At 38.6% G+C, this 17,949-nt stretch overlaps 1 protein-coding gene across 2 annotated transcripts; it reads right to left on the bottom strand.

Annotated features, from left to right (window-relative positions):
• Positions 1-668: 668 nt before the first annotated feature.
• Positions 669-17,844, bottom strand: fnbp1a (formin binding protein 1a). 2 transcript variants are annotated; one of them, XM_079467340.1, is made up of 17 exons: positions 17,577-17,844; positions 16,303-16,418; positions 14,195-14,251; positions 13,468-13,615; positions 11,629-11,691; positions 10,924-11,028; positions 7,049-7,177; positions 6,754-6,900; positions 5,691-5,870; positions 5,128-5,310; positions 4,878-4,892; positions 4,443-4,552; positions 3,668-3,800; positions 3,318-3,442; positions 2,230-2,372; positions 1,989-2,147; positions 669-740 (listed from the first exon to the last, which is right to left on the bottom strand). In XM_079467340.1, the coding sequence occupies exons 1-17, from the start codon at positions 17,649-17,651 to the stop codon at positions 733-735; spliced, it is 1,896 nt and encodes a 631-aa protein (XP_079323466.1). In that variant the 5' UTR covers positions 17,652-17,844; the 3' UTR covers positions 669-732. The 2 variants fall into 2 exon arrangements, with proteins under 2 accessions (XP_079323466.1, XP_079323465.1); XM_079467339.1 differs by lacking the exon at positions 669-740 and having other exon boundaries at positions 1,889-2,147.
• Positions 17,845-17,949: the final 105 nt, after the last annotated feature.

The following is a 17,949-nucleotide window of genomic DNA, read 5'->3' as shown; positions in this document are numbered from 1 at the left end:
GCCATGGTGCTAGGGTGTTAAGATGGGGTTGTCAAGTAGTTCTGAATGATTATATTTAAATAAGCCCACAATTTTGGCTTTTGGCTATAAAAAAGACCCCCAGGCCCGACTTCCCGGTTCTGCGTTGATAACGTACTTCTTGTACATCATCAACGCAGGGGAAAAAAAACTGGACGGATCAGGAAGTCTTTATGACTGCGAAGATGATGATGATGTCTTCTAAACTTTCAGAACAGCACTGCCTTGCAAGCACTCCATTAACTGAACAAAGAAAAGCGAGCCTAATGCGTACCCAATGAGTCCCCCACATTTCCAAAGTTTTAGGATTTCACAGAACTGAAAAGTCTGCACTGACAAATATTCATGAAATCTTAAGTCTTCGCGAGGAAACTCCTCAGGGCTCCGAAGCAAAGCCAGGCAACCAGGCAACAACAAAACATGTACATGGCACTTGATCTGTACCTCTGCAAACAAACCTAAGGGCTCTGGGCCGACAGCAAGCGGCTACGGCACGAGGCTAAATATTCTAGGTCCATACGAGAAGCAAGCGTTTGCAAATAATCAGCACGCTAGGCATGAAAAAGTCAGGATTGGTTTTCGGCGAAGGAGAGCGTTCGTGTTAAAAAGGGAATCTCCCGTCCCCCATAAGCCATTTCTCTGACTACAGTAACAAGAGGAAGATGTTTGACGCAAGGACGCTTGCCCTGCCACTCCTGTGCCAGCCAAACACTTTTAGGGATCTGCAAGAAAGAAAACAGAAACGAAAAGCAAAGAAAAAAAACATCAAACAAGACGCGTTAGACGTGTTGCATTAGATTTGAATTCTATGACATTCGTTGTTAACAGACCAGTTTCACAGACAATGGAAGTACAGTATGGGTTAAAAAAGGTTCAGTGAAGAGAGTATTAGCCCACAACGCTCGTGGGAATTAAAGACAGGGACCATAAAAACTATACAAAACCCATCGTATTTAACTCGCAGCAACTGATGCGTATTTAACAGCTGCAGATAAAGCTTATGAACAAAAAAGGATACAGCGATTTTCAAGCATGCGTGTATTCCGATCAAACACTGCAATGTGATTTTCTGTCCTCGAAATCTCTATTTAGACACAGAACTTCATGTTCTGTTAGTGTTTCATGCCGGTCAATGTACGAATAACATGCAAGCGCTTTTTATTTCATTGCGTGACTACACATTAGAGAATGCTCATAACTGTCTTCTTTACTTCAAAAGTTGATGTTTGTACAGTGGTAACTGCAAAGCTCATAGATGCATGCAATCGTTTTTACAGTTTGTCTTTATTCATATATCTTGAAACCGGAGGCGATTCGCTGTGGGGGCAAGAAAATCCCAGATATTCATGAGGTACGAGCATTTACGGTAAAGTAAATGTACCTGAGAAATTATTATTCTATTCATCTTTCATGCACAAAAATGATCTTAGCGTCTTAAAAATGACGCGTAAAAACACTCGCTAACTAATGTGTTGTTTTGAGGCCACGTCGCGGGGCAGGAAATATTTCTTATTGCCAGAGTTTCAAAGTAATTGCTTTCTCTGTTATGACATTATTATTTAGGTCTTAAAACATCGTGTGTAAGGTCAGGAGGTAAAAAGAAATAGGAATAAATCCGAAAGTCTTACAGCAGTTGACGGATATGCTAAATATGTTCCCAGAATATGTCGTAATGTTACATATCAATGTGATATGTTGGTAAACCAGCCATTTCCATCAGATATCAAAATGACACAGCAGCTGTGTCTTTATTGCCTAATTTGCCCATATGAATCCAAACCATGTGTGAGGGCAAAATAATTCAAAATATAAATACAGACCAGAACTGTGCAATATGCTACATGGTATAAAAACAGGAAGTGCTCTGCTTCCTCTTTTAAATGAGGACGATGACATTTCACGGTCTCGTCTGCTGTACTGTGTGTACAGTAAAAGCGCTGTGACGTGGGATTATATGTATGTCATAGCACCTTTGGCACTCGCGTCCAAAAAGAGTTTGATGTAGGATGTGGGCACGTATCCTTCCTCGTCCTCGTTTCTGCGCACGCGAGTCCAGCCGTCACCCTTGTCCTCCTCGATTACGTACAGCATCTCTCCCTCGGCCATGGATATGGTGCCCTCATTCTGGCCTACAGACACGAACAGAGACGGTGAGCGACATTATCCAGGATGTTTTAGTCCTCAGAGAGATTATCTGGCTTGTGCTTTTACCTTCAAATGGATAAAGCGCCTTGCATGTTCCAATGGTGGGTAAAGGTTCCTCATCATCAAACTCTTCATCAAACTCAGTGCTGCGGGATTTGAACTGCATGCCGGTCTCGTTGCTGTGGTCTTCCGTGTAGCTGCCATCCGGACTATGTACAGAAGACATGCAATACGTAAAACAGACCAAATTACCTTTGACGTTACAGTCGGATTCTACATTTAATGTCTGAATTTTGGCTATTATATACAAAATGGTTAAGGGATTACAAGCATAAGGTTGCCAGTCAGTACCAGTATTGTTGGATCATTTTCACGAAACTTTCCTCGGAATACTTTAACATATAATAAAAGAGCCCCTGCTTTAAAATAAACGACCCAAAAATGTTTTTTGTTCATTTTTTATTTTAATGTTGATGTGTTAAGTAAAGAAACATTGCACTTTAATCATAGATCGAATTCAGAAGGATGATCAAAACAGTCAGCTGGCGAAAAAATGAAGAGACCTTTTCAAAACGATTTGCCGTTTTTCTGAACTTACTTTTTATGTGTTTAGGTAAAATGATCATTTTAGTTTTATTCTGTGAACTGCTAACACTATAGGCCTATCTACCAAATGTAAAATACATTTTTTTTATACTTGCAGAAAATGAACACTGCAGAAACAGGTCAAATAACAGAAAAGGTGCTGTGTATTTTTCAGACCTCAAATACTGCAAATAAATCATGTTCATATTCACTTTTAAGCAATACAACTGTAATATTTGTACATGTATGTACATTATTTTTATGTGATACCCTTGTTTGATTTCTATCACAGTTTTCATGCGCGTCTTGTCATGCTGTCAGTCTTTCACATTGCTTATTAGAAATGCTTATTAACTTAAAATTTGGAATGGTCTCTTGATTTTTTCAATGGCTGTTAATATAGTATTCGCTTGTTTTGGGGTTTGTAGATGCTTTACTCCAAAGATGCATAAGAGTGAAAACATCGTGAGCACTGCATATTTTCATAACACAATAAACCCTTTCATATGATATGACACCTAATCTTTTTATTACATCATTGCGGCCCTGCTGTCTAGGGACTGAAGTACCTCTCACGGTTTTGACCGTAGTTGTTGGTAAGAGGCGTGTTGCCCTGCGAGTCAAAATGTCCGCTCTGTCTCTGAGGCTCGCATCCCTTTTCAAGTAACTTTCTCTCCACTTCCGTCAGCCAGCCCTGAAAAATGACAAACAACATAATCATTTACTCGAAACAGTCGCATCAACCACTTTATTTCCCATCATCCCTCAACAGAGATAAAACTGCTAAACGATCTACATCGTTTCACATTAAACATTGATACATATATTCATATTTTTTAATAAAACACCCAAAATATTATGAATCTTTGGAAATGTTATCATGAAAAAACAGAAAAGGTGGCAAGCACAAACAGCTTACCTCAAATTTCTGCGCTTCAAGCTGCAGCTTTTCCAAACTATGTGTGATCTCCTCTAACCGTGGATCTATACTGTCTGGATCCCCTAAGTGAGGATTCTTAACGTAGACGTCTTTCATTTTAGTCAAAGCATCCCTGCAGACAATCGCAAAAAGAGAGATGCACACAAAATCAGAAATCGTGTTACATAGAACCTTTTTCATCTGTGTAGTGTTACGAGAGACATTATTAGAGGCCTGATGGGAAAAGGTGGTTGCCAAGATGTTCCAAGCGGTTGCTAGGGTGTTCCGTGGTTACCCAGCATGACACAGAAATATAACTCTTCGGGTGAAAAAGAGCCGCTTGGTTAAGACGTGATGTAAAATTCTTCTAAAGAGATAGTGTAAGAATTTTGGGCGAACTATCTGCTCACTCTCATGTCATTGCAAACCTCTGTGACTTTCTTCTGCAGAACACAAATGGATAAATAAAAAAAATTTGTAACCAAACAACATTGGACCCCATTTACTTCAATCGTATGGCCAATTTTTTGACATTCTCAAAATATTATTCTTATCTTATTTTGTGCTCCACAGAAGAAATAGTCACATACAAGTAATGAACGACATAAATGGTGACAGAATTTGATATTATTTAGTGAACGGCTGTAATAAGACAACCACTGAAGCCAAGAATAGTATAAACAAACAAAAAAAGTGCATTGTAAACATGTTTGTACAGTAAGGTGCATGATGATATTTGGCAGAAAGATTGAGAATGAGCTATGGATTGACTTACCTCTGATCCATCTCTTTCTGGATGTCCTTGTTGATGTCATTGAGTTTGGCCTGAAGTTTTTTTCTTCTCTGTTCGGGTGGGAGATGACTATAGTCCTCTTGGCCTGTTCCCTGTAGACAACAATGAACCACATTAAATCAATGCAACAATTGATTATACTGAAAAAAATGTGTTAAAAACAACAGATAAATGGGTCTCAATATGCATTTTCAATGCTGAAATACTTTAAACTTGACATGCCGTCTTAAACAAACAGCAAGTGTTAACAGTGTGTTGTTCGTCTGCATAGGCTAAAGATGCAAATAAATACAAATATCTGCTGAGAGATTATGAGACTATGCATTATCTTTTTTATCAGCTTTACAACATGTTTTTTGTGTTATTATTGAGTTTTGAGGATTTGTATAGCACATTTTAATAGCAAATTAAACTTACCAGCTTTAGAGAAAGCTGTGAACGTTGAGACAAGAAAAATGTGTTAGAAAGCACAGTTAATACACAAGAACAGTCAAGACGAACAGGTTTCAGATGATGCTGACAAAAAGCGTGAATAAAAGACAAACACCTTCACGATAACCCGACTGCACAATTTGCAACTTTTTAATCAAATCGAGTTGTTGTTTAGTTTCAATCAGAACGACCCGTAGGAAAGACACACAGGTGACACGGAGGATTGTCAACTCACCCCGCGCTTCAGGCTCCGCAGGCAGTGCATTTTGTGTTTGGTGCTCATGAAGTCATTGAGGCGCTGGCTCAGGGGCTCCTTGGGCTGCTGAGGGGACTGCGGGCCGTTCGGGAGGCCCTCGGGGGACGGGGAGGTGGGAGGAGGGGGAGGGGGCTGACGGGGTGATGCTAACAAAGACATAAGCTACAGATGAGGGTGTGATGGAGCCACATTGAGAAATGGAACGGAGGAAGAGAGGAGATGAAAAGAGAAGAACATTCAAGAACAAAGCCAGTGATCAGGTATAAGACAATGTGACAAACCAAAAATACTATTAAAGAAACAGTGCACCCAAAAATTGATGACCAAGAACTGTTTGGTTACAAGTCGTCTTTGAAATATCTTTCTCTGTGTTCATCAGAACAAAGAAATTGATACAGATTTGGAACAACTCGAGTGTGAGTAAATATGCCTAGACTTCTCATTTTTGGGTGAACGGTCCCTTTAAAACAGTTTCATGCTATATTGTTCAATGCATTTAATGAAAAGGAGGACTCCACGTGTGTCCTGGCGGTGGTGTTTACCTTGTTCCTCTTAAGTAAAGGCCACAGTCTGCTCCTGCTCCGGCGTCTGTTCTCTCCCCGGGCGTTTAAGAAGCTCGATTCTGACACCGCTCTCTTCATAGACACGCTGTAGTCCTCGAACTCCACATCGCCCGGCGGCTCGAAGCCCGACTTATACGACTCGACCACTTGTTTGCTGTCCTGAGATTAAAAATAGCCAAAATGTCAATTGTCCGTTCACTCATAGACAAAGAATGGTTACTGCATTACTCTGCAGCCTATACTATCAACTATAAGATGCACAGTTACCATAAAAATAGGACTACTATAAACCCGCTGATCGAATCCCTCGTCTACAGTTCAGGTTAAGGCTGTTTCTGGCACGTGTAAGGCATCCATAACCATGATGAACAAAGAATATTCTCAAAAGTTTTTTATGTAGGGCCGCTTATATGGGCGGCACACTATCTGAAAAGCCACACACGCTCGTGGCCCAAAAGCCACAGAGAGGCTGAAAACTTTGTTGCTAAGCCACTTTATACCCATAATGTGGCGCCGAAAACAGGATTTAGCAGGCAAAGGACGAGCACGTCAGCCAACAATCCCTGCATCTGTAAATTATTTATCTTAACTTGTATGATGATGCGCTCTACACCGATCCCCGCTCACTAGCAGCGATCGAGACACCATTTTGCATGGTTTATTATTCACATGTGCCATTTCAAAACACAAACGATTGTTACGAAAACAAATAGATTTTTCCGTAGTGTTTTCGATGGATAGCTTCAGGGTTTGACTTTGCATCCACTGAAAAGGATAGTTCACCCAGAAATGAATATACTTTCATCATTTATTCGACCTTGTGTCTTTCCCAGCCCGTATGACTTTCTTTTTTTCTGCAGAACACCAAAGACGTTATTTTGAAGAATGTGGGTAACATTGGCCCCCATTGACTTCCATTGCATGGACACAAAACTGCTGAGACATTTCTGGGTGAATTATCCCTTTAACTTCAATATTTCCAGTAACATAAAACCGATTGCTCAGTAGACGGAGCATTTAGAATCTATTAAACACTACCTACCATTTTAGGCTCGATAGATTCAGCAGCTTTGGTCATGCCGTCCAGACACTTACTGACGATGGGCAAGACTTTACGCTCAACCTCACAGTACACACGCATGCTGTCTCTCACCCGGCCTACCCGCCGCTCCTCCATCTCCTGTATCCTCTGCAAAGAGAAAACGTGCAATATTGCAAAATAACTCAAACTGAAAATACAGTAGAAGCGAAAATCTTTATACTGTTCGTTCATGCGCATTGATCATAAATCACTGCAAATTATTGGTAATTCCACTAAATGTGAAAATGAGGTTTACCTGAAAGATATGTGGTATGAGAGTGTAGTAATGCTCATGCTGATCTTTGTTGAACTTCTGCAGGTAGGTCAGGTACTCATTTTTACTGTCCTCCGCTATCTGATGCCTCATCTGAGCTTGCTGTTTCGCCTAGAGAGACAAAAAAACGAGAGAGACAAAGGGAAAGACATGAAGATTTTCTTTGAGAACGAATAAAACGATAACTTTTCTAATATGACACAAACAAACAAACGCTAAGAGTCAATTAAAACATTACATTAAGATATAATACAATTGTGCTGTGGCGTCAACTTCAGATGAACACAACCAGCAATCCACACACTTAACCAAAGGCTCTGTGCGAGAACACTCAAAACACACAACGCAAACATCACAATTCACACATAAACACAGTCATGTGATGTGTTGCGTAAAAGAACGTTGTTTATCAGGAATTCATTCAGCACCTGTGTGGCTTTCTAGAAATGGAAGGGCTGATGCGTGAACATGAAATGCTGAAAATCAATTCATTTATATTTGTGAAAAACATTAACATAATGTTTGCCATTTGTTAGCATAAATTGTACATGCATTGGCAAAGCTGTCCGTTGGTTGAACTGCCACATGTGGGCGCTTGTATTTCTGTCGGTTTGAATATAGAGGAAGAGGTTACTGCGTATAGAGTGGTGCAGAGATGACGTATTGTTGTAAGCCTACCCGGTTCCCTCGGCCAATCATAATATTTACAAATGAATACAATATTTGCTATTTTTAAACTTTTAAATATGATCGCCAGAAGTAAAAAGCTAACATGATGTCACCACCAACAAGCCTCAAATTTTATTAAAAAAGTATTCCCTGATAAGTAATTGCTTCGTGAATGAATCCCCGTCCACATTTTTGGAGTTGTGTCCGTGTTACATTATTTGTAACGTCCCGCCAAAGTACGATGTAGTCATGTATGATGATATTTGTATATATTTGTATATAATAATTTGTTAACCACAAGTCTTATTTTAGGCATTTAAACAAAACAGAAAAAAACAATAGACTTCGGGGCGGTGGAACTGCTAAAATATGAACTCGCTTACAAAAATATGTCATCTCTGCACCACTCCATTCAATAACAAAGTCATATTCAAAGCAAACTCAACACTATTACTGAATGATATTCAGAAAATTTAGCTATAATAATATGGAAAAAAGAACGCAATGTGCCAGAGCCACAGACTAAAGATGCCAAACAGAATCCAAATTGTAAATATTTAAAAAAGTAGTGGTTATGTGACCTCATAACGCTGTGTGTTTATTTATTGTGTCGAATCAGTTATAACCTTTGAAATAACAGTAAATATTTGTATCCGATTTTGTGTTTTATTCATAACAATGGGAATGTAAAGTTACGTGAAACTGCATTGTGGGATACAGTATTTCACAAGGTTTCATATTTTGAAAAGCGCAGGTAATATGGGTATTTTGTGCACACATAAAACACATATTACACTTCGGAAATACTATTATTATGGTAGTGTGATATTCAGAAGATGAGCCTGTTTAACAATGATGAATAAATGTAAGAAATGGTTGATGGTAAACTAGTTGAACTGGCTCAAAGTCAGATCTCGGACAAGTTTTACTTTATCCTATAACCTACCCTACATAATAAAAGCATTCTGCTGATGCTCAGAGCCTGTACGCTAAAATATTGTGTGAGATCAGAGAAATCCTGAAAGACAGATGAGGACAATGAGAACATAATGGTTCCAACAACATCATGAGAGAACACCAATACACATACACACACGATAATGACGATGAATGTTCCAACTTGTACCGAAGATGTTAAAATGAATGATGACATGAATAATGATGTTTTACTGGTGTACACCACAGACATCCATTCATCATGCTTTCTAACTAAACACAAACAGCTGCTCTGAAATGTATTTGGACACTTAAAGTCGCACTTAATGCATGAATGTCATTGCACAAGATAACAAAATATCAAACCACTGGCTCCTGTAAGCGAATGATTCATGTTTGGTCATATTTGTTGAATGTGTGAAGTTCACATGGTGTCCTTACAAAGTACACATCACATTAACCATTAACATGTTCTGATAATGTTTGACAACGTACACACACAATATATCGATTGTTTTATCATGTTGAAACCAACAATTATTTTGTTATTATTAAGCTTGAAAATGTATGTTTGTGGTATTTAATATAATGTATATTTAAAATAATATGCACTAATCATCCTTAAAATAAGAGAAGTCATATTTACTTTACTTTCTTTCCCAGCTGGTTTTACATTTTAAGCATAAATTCAGGTTATTAGGTTTATTCTTGAAAGATTAAGGATGTAAGAAAAATCATATTTCTTAATGCAGTGTGCCACTTGGTTTGACATTTTCTTTATATAATGCATCGAACATAAACCACACGCTGTGCGTAGACTCAATATCTCATGTGGTTGACGTTAAACTGTGCAGAATCACTTTTGATTTAGTCTTCGCTGAAACCCTAAACCGTATTTTCCATAACATTCCTCGAAAAGTCTCATTCTGTACATTTGTACGAGGTGACTACAGGAGCGATTCAGAGGTACGCTGCAAGCAAAGACGGAAACGTAACAAAAGCTAAAGACGAAAACAAAATTACGACAAACACTCTCGTTGATATGGTTATACACCGAACAAACGTCCCACCGACACAGACGACTCTTGGTTTAAACCTACCTTGAGAGAACACCGCTTTAAGACATGTTAAAAAACAAAGACACAGTGAATTAATGTCACAGTACTGATAACAGCAGGTACTTCAGAAAACATCTACACATGGGCATCTGCAAAAGCACATCACAATGCTTTACGCTTGGAATTATATTCATAACAGATTACAAACCGATACCTTATCATTGCTGTTAAATGTTTTTTAATCGTTGAATGAACCGTATAAATAAAAAAGGCCATATGACCAAGCTGACATTATTGCCGACTAGATTAAAAAATGTTCAGAGTAAGAAGTCAAGTCCAAAATCTAGTAATAGTTGAGACCTTGACCATGTTGTTGGTTTAAAGGGACAGTTCACCCAAAATTTTTAATTCTGTCTCCATTTACTCACCCTCAAGTTCTTTCTGATGAACACAGAGAAAAATATTTTGAAGAATGTACGAAAGCAAACAATACTTGGCCACCATTGACAACCACAGCAGGAAATTGTAGTCAAAAGTGCCCTAGAACGGTTTCCTTTCCTACATTCTTCAAAATATCTTCTTTTATGTTCAACAGAGCAAAGAAATGTTTGAAGCAATTTTTCCTACTATGGACGTCAATGGTGGTGAAGAACCGTTTGATTACAAACATTCTTCCGAATATCTGTGTTCATCAGAATAAATACATTTATCCAGATTTGCTACAACTTGACGGTGAGTTTATTTCATTTTTGGTGGACTGTTCCTTTAATACTGCCACCTCAATGATTGTGGATTTAACATCGAGATGATCAGCTTCAATCGTTTCAAAGAAAAGATTATAACGGTTCAAAATCTGCCTCACAAAGCTATTAGAAATCATTTGGTTTGTAAATGAAAAAGCTTCATCGCTATCTCCCTCTAATATGGGCCTAATACAAAAACATTTGGTGCATATACCGATTATATACATAGTGCATCTCTAATCCAACCTCCCTGTGAACATAGCAAGTACTTTCTGCAGTGCCGAGCGCTGACAAGAATGAAAAGAGTGTCCAACACCCCCTCCTCTCTCTCAACAGAGGGAATCCTCAGTGTCCACACAGACTCACAGCAGAATGACAGCAGTGATGGAGAATGAGGGGTGTGACAGCAGCAGTCTCTCTCTCCTCACACACACACACGCAAGCTCCATACCTTCTCCACATCCGCCTTAGTCACGTTAATGTCGGCATCCATCTTGTCGAAGTAATGCTGAGCCCGATCCGCTTCTTTACAGTCCCGTTCGAATCTTCTCTTACTCTGAGAGAGACGGAGGAATTAACCTCAAATTGAGGATGTTCTTGACAACATGCGTATTTTATGTTATTTAAACAGCCTCAGCATTGGCGCGTGTGTTTAGCAGAATTCCTCAAGCACAAAATCAATAAGATATTACGGTGATAGCATTCGAACGGATCGATTTACACTATAAAAGGTTCATATAAGACCAATTATACAACATAGCAGAAAACAGTGACAGCAGCATGTACATTTACCATAATAAATGTACTGTATGCAAAGGCATGCAAAGCGATTTTGGTTTTATTATTTCACATGATGGACATATTGCTTTAATTCACAAAGCAGTAAACCTGCATGTGCCAAACACTCTGACAAAAATATAGCAATCCAGTAGTGTTTTGACATGCAACTCACTGGAAAAAGTAGCTTTTAACCGGATAGGCTGTAATATTAAAAACGAATACAACTATTTACTAATTTAAACCAGTAGCAGTGAGCTGTTTTTATAATAAATAGCTGCTTTTCTTTTCAGATCAATGTTATTCTCACACACACAGGTTTGGTGTAACTAGATGATTTGAATATTCAAACTGTTTCCTGTTTAGTTTACAGACTCACCGATTCCAACTGCTTCCAGGAATTTTCAATGTGTTGCTGCGCTCGACGGCCATCATGAAAATGCTTTAAGGACAAAAAGGCAAGCACAATAATTAAAATAATGCATATGACATAATTCTGCTGGAAATACTGGTATTGCTTACATCCTTCCCTCATATTAATTTTCTTTCGGTGTTATTGTCTGATAAAATGTCCTCAACATGAAAGCGACAAAGTTTAGCTAATAGTTGACGTCCGCTCGATGTCTTAGCAAGCGTCACTACGCTAAACAATTTGATCTGAAAATTCCTGAAGTATGTTAAAGCAATAAGGCGCGAGAAACTGTGGTTTACGGTGAATTTATAACAACTACAAATATTGCGTTATAATATTGCAATCACACTCCTACTTATTGTGTTACGGGCGTTTCCTTTTCTTTTGCGGTTTTTCAATACGTTTAATTTAATTTAAAATATTAATATATAAAACACATTTTCACAACATAGCTTTGGTTTTTATCGTGATAAATTTGTAAACATCTGAGGGGAGATGTGAGGGTATGGCATCCCTCTGTAAAACCACCAAACCCCTTTCCATTACATTTGAATTACTGTAATATACCACCTTAAAATGTTTTACAATTTGACCACTGGGCATATGTACAGTATAGAGACTGTTACATCGGTCACACGCCTTTCCCGAAGTTGACTTACTATCTGTGTTTGGTTATAAAACAATTTATTTGAGATTTAATTTATATTAATAATACGTAATAATCATATTTTATTGTATATTAATTGTCTTCAAATTGAAAACTACTCAACACTACTACTCAACAGTTATAGATTCTTTGCAAAGGTTTGGGCCACGTAACATTTGTTTATGTTGTTGCTGCTAAAACCCGTCTATACATTGTTGAAGTACAGAGTATATGGTGTACAGTGAAACAGTATGTTATCACTTTTACCAGAATAATTTCAAATGTTTTGTTATACAGAACACAGTATATATTACATCTGGAGTCTATTTGTTGAATTTTTTTACTACCAAGACCTAAAAAATGCTGTGGAAACTTGGTGCTATGTTTTGGTGGCCTCACACTGAACTTTGGGAAGCTTTTTAAATAGTGCGCTTAAAAGACATTTACCGTAATTGAAAACTAAGCTGATTAAATGAAAAGCAAGACAATCGTTCGGCACAGCAGCTGTAAGAGCGATTATATTCCAGTGCTGCACAATCCAAATCCCTGGTTATTCCATAAAGAATTCAATTTCAGAAGCAAAGACGTATTCATGGACAATAAATATGAATTCCTCAGTGGTACACAAATCATTGATGTAGGAGCTCTCATTAGTGACACAGGCCATTGCTTGTGTCTACCCACTCACGACACAGCACAACTCGCTTTATGCAAAATACATAAAGACCACTTTCTCTCAGCGTGACATTTAGACACAAAAGGCAGACAAAATGCATCAACGGAGGTCGGGGGAAAGCGGAGGCAAATCAAGCCGGGCTAGACCTCGTGTCGTCTTTTACGCCGCTGTCGTATTAGTTCCAGCCACCGGCCTCAGACACAGGCCTCCTGAACCTTTAGATGGGAGAGGGTACGAGGGGGGAGGGTGACCTGCTCAAACTTCACTGACCTCAATACGTGACCCACATCGGGTCTGGCTTGCAGGAAATTATAAGCAAAACAACATATTTCTAGACGATTAACATGGATTTGTATGAGGTTAGGGGGGGTCAGAACGGAGGGAATCATGTTTGTGGTCTTCAGGGAATGTTTTGACCGAAGATTTTTTTTTAATCTACAAAGCCGGATAAAAAAACACACAAAAAGTCGTTACAAATATATACCGATTTACGTTCCGCCTTCAGTTCTTGAATGTAGCGAGTCAACTCCGCGAAGATCTGAGAGGACAGATTCTCAGCGATGACCTCGTGCTGACCCGCGTAGTCGTTCAGCTCATTTAAGGTCATGAGAAAAGCTCGACATGACGTGTACCTGAAGGCGAGTAAGAAAACATTTGACATCATAATAATGCGACATGTGAACTGTTCTCCTTAAAAAGAAGGTAAACATAAATGTTTGGAAAAAATTAAAAAGCTCTCTATATCTTTTTGTAGTTTATAAAAGTCTTTGCCAATTTAAACCAGATGCCAACATAGACGTTGCTTAAAGTTTCAGTGTATTAAAACTAGCGGTAGCATCGAGAAGTGAGGTCGCGAACTGCAACCAACGGCTCACTCCACGCCTCCATCTCCCTTTCGAAGCACTTCGACGGCTGACACAGGAAAATTATGATGTCACGTTTTTGCTTCTTTGCCGAAGGAGATAACGTATTGACGAAACGCGCTCTCTAGAGCCGTTTGTTCGTTTAGGGCTACTGTAGAAACAACATGGAGAATTCCATGCAAGGGGACCCGCGATGTATCTAAATGGTATATAACGCATCATTATATAATGTCTTATACACCTCTGAACGCAGACACATGCAGTGAGGATAAACATTGTTTAATGTATTCTGGGTCCTGAAGCAAAACCAGTCATATCAACTACTGAAAGGACTTCTCTGTTACTCACTTGAATTCATCTTCCTCTTTGGAGTTCTTCTTCAGCTGATATTTCTTGGACAGGTTCCTTAGAAAACAAAAATAAGACATTTGTTTTAAGTTTTGCCTTTTACAGACACTTAAGAACGAAAAGCATTTTTCTACCAAAAAAATTTAATTAGGATAAATTAAAAACTAAATACACTTGACAGTTTTCAAAGATTTCTTTGTCTTGCTGCATTTTGAATGAGTAATAAAACTGCGTGCGTCAATGTCCACTAAGATGGAATAATGGTGCTCTCGGTGCAATGAGAGTCTGGGGCGCTAACAAAAGCTAATATTGTCACCATCAGAATAATCATATCACCCCACTGAACAAGGCCTGCGATTCACCAATCTGACCCTCACAAAATCAGAGCGAAATATCCAGCTGCCGGACAGCGTGAAATAACCCACAGAAAAGGAGAAAATCACTGCTGCGTTGAACTATACTTGATGAATTTCAAGAGAGCCTAAAAATGGCTTAAAATCAATTATCATTGTGACGGTTCCGCCCCTTAACACATTTTCCTGCAGCCTTTCCTCTCTCTATCTCCGCCTCTCTCCGCACACACCAACGGTTGCTCCCAGGAGTCTGATGTGTTGCTAGGCAGATCCCCATCTTGCGGTTTTCTTGACAAGACCACACCAATGCAAGCGCTTTACTGTCTCCTACTACTTTCCCTACATCGGACCTAAATGGGCCGCACCCTGCGTCAATACGTAACAGGGAAACAGGTTGACGTACATAAATCCTCATTAGAATAAACCACCCCTCCATTTTTATTTGTCCACTGGACAGGTCCACGTCGATTTTGCTTATCTGCTAATATGTGTTTAGCACTTAATAAATCTTCAAACCGTGGCTCGAATCTGTTTAGGAAAAACACGTTCTTGAAAACAAAAATAATGTCTGGCACATGTCTAAAAATAACAATGTGCTGATTGAAAAGCAGCAACAAAGAAAGGATTTTCTGAAAAATGCAAATTGTAAAAATATATTTTGGTCAAATTGTTGAGAGAAGCTGCTGTGAGCTCCAGCTGTGTGGTTTACTATGGATGTGTGTGTCTTTCAGCAGGAAGAGACAGTGTCCTCAGGGTCTGGACCTCTATTGCAAAATGCTGCTTAATAAACTTCCAAAAAAGGCAAATATTGCAGTATCAGTGCAGGACAACAATGAATGTGGGTCAGAGCCGGTATCCATGGTAATACACGTCGAACATGTGACCTGTTTACCACTGACATAACCATAAAATTACATTATTATTCAACTTGTATACTACAGTCATATTACAGTATTTGACTTCGATAAAGGTAATATTCGAAATTGCATATTCACCACATAATATTAAAATAGCATAACATTGCATTTAATGTACATCTTGTACAGTATAATGTTCATTACATTGTATATTCAGTCATCTGTCTATTTAGAAAACAATTACATTGAATACTTTTCGTACGGTACATATTGCTAACATGCACCTTGTGAAACATTTGACACTTGCTTAAGAGCATTTTCAAAATAAATGTCTTAAAACAAACCTACAGATTATTATTTTTAGTCAGTTCATCAATGTCTTTTATTTATTTAATAATTTCCAGTTTTTTTGTATTCTTGTGGCCGTACTGTTTGTATTAATATGTTTTATTGTGTAAAGCTGCTTTGAAACAATATAGAACTGTGAGAAGCGCTATAAAAATATTCCTGAAATAAAAATAATTCATTGAATCTTAAGCTGCTCTACAAAATACTGTTTATACCTCTACATATATTTACACAGCTAGTTACAGTTGAGAGGGCAGTTCTAGGTTATTTACACCTGAGCATGACAAGAAAGAGGGGACGTGTCCCAGACAAGTCAAGATGACGAATAACTTGTTGTTAAGAGCTGTTTCTGAGTAGGCAAATTAATAGGCCATATTAAAATAGTATGTGCAAACACTCATCTGTGTGTCAGTTTATAATATTTTACAATGGCTCAGAATTGAAAGTTTATCTCTTTTAAAATATTAGTTTTACTATTTTGAGTCTTTGCTGTAGACTCAAGTCTCACATAAAGCACAATATGTGATTGATACAAATGCAACTATCTTACCTCATCTGCTTGGCATAGCTCAATTCAATTTCAGACCGCTCCTTCACAAATTTGGTGTAGCGTTCCAGAAACTCAATGCCCCATTGAGTATGCTTCTCTAGATTATCAAACTGATCCTGCGAATGAGAGAAAATGTTCAAACCGGACAAAATCAAACAACACTCCCAAGACTCAAGTTTAGAATGCATCACGACCAAATCTGATGTAACGCGTCTGTAATGCGGTGCAGAGCATGCATGCATATGCACTTAGGAAGACCAAAATATATAATGTTTATGTCATTGCTTTGATAGGTATTTTAAAAAAGAAGGCCCAGGGGACAGATATGAAAAACCCTCGTAATGCCTATATACAGTAGTTTCGTGACTTTGCAGTATCTGCTGACATTGGCAGTGTGTCAGATCCATCATTCAGCACTGGTGGCATTCCAGCTGTAATATGTGCACACGCTACAAACTTAACAGAAGCTATTGATCTTTAAGCAATCTTTACCTGGTTTAGGAAACCAGAGATGGAAACGCACGTTTAAGGTTTTAACTTAATGATTTATTACAAAGTATCTACTTTATAACTTGTTGTAATTTAACTAAAACTTTCAATATATCTGTATAAACAAACTTTAAAAACATCTGGTCCTTGTTTATAACCTCTCAGTAACCCCCACACACCGCTATACAGTATCTATGTAAGTATATATTAAAATATGTGAACAATTTCCAACAACATGCGCTCGTGGTGAAAGACAACACAATGGAAGCCTGTTACATTGTCACTTTAAGTTACATTGTTACTTTTTCTTCGATCGCTACTTTGTTGCAACATTATTAGGTCTGAGAATAGAGACGTGCATGGGAACGACCTGAACACCTGCTACACTATGACACGCGTTTCGTCCCTTTCTCTTGGCATGTTGTTAGGGAAAAGCATTAGCCTGGGATTATTTCCATCCATGGTGTTTAGTCATCGCTGATGTGATGGCTAATGATTGCATTAGTCGCGTTTTACGCATGCAATAACATATCTGGACACGCGTGAATAAAATGCAATGCTCACATCGGAGATAAAAAGATCATTTTAGCTAGAAATCATTTAATTCGGGAGACTGTAAAATGGGCGGTGCGGAGCTTTACACCTAAGCGAGGTGGGCTATTGATCGCACATTCTGGTGGTCTTTATTAACGGAGACTCTCTGGTTATTAATGGAGACGTATTTTGTGTAATTAAACGCTTAATATATCGCGCTTGCGTGCACATCAATCCATGCGTCTACTCACCCACAGCTCCGTCCCCCAGCTGCAGTTCATGGTTTCGAGGCAATTCCTCCGCGATAATCCTCTGTTTGAATGCATGCGTGATTCTTTACCAGCAATAGCTTTCAGATCATGAAAATAATACTAACTGGTATATTACCAGTGTGTACCGTCAAGGGTCCGTACCTCGATCGGCGAGAGCGCGCTTTTTCACCTCCGCATTGTGCAAATTGCCGATGAAACTGGAAATTAAGGTAATGCCTCTGTATTCGTGCATTCACGCGCCTGAGACGGGACTCGACGGACACGCGCAGAGCACCACGCAGCGCCAAATCCCACACAACACTTAGATACTGTATATACTGTTCTTCACATGAATGTTATGTGTGCGAAAAAA

This window comes from Barbatula barbatula, assembly GCF_947034865.1.
Source record: "Barbatula barbatula genome assembly, chromosome: 11".
NCBI classification, from domain to species: domain Eukaryota; kingdom Metazoa; phylum Chordata; class Actinopteri; order Cypriniformes; family Nemacheilidae; genus Barbatula; species Barbatula barbatula.
This window is presented reverse-complemented; position numbering and strand designations above follow the sequence as displayed.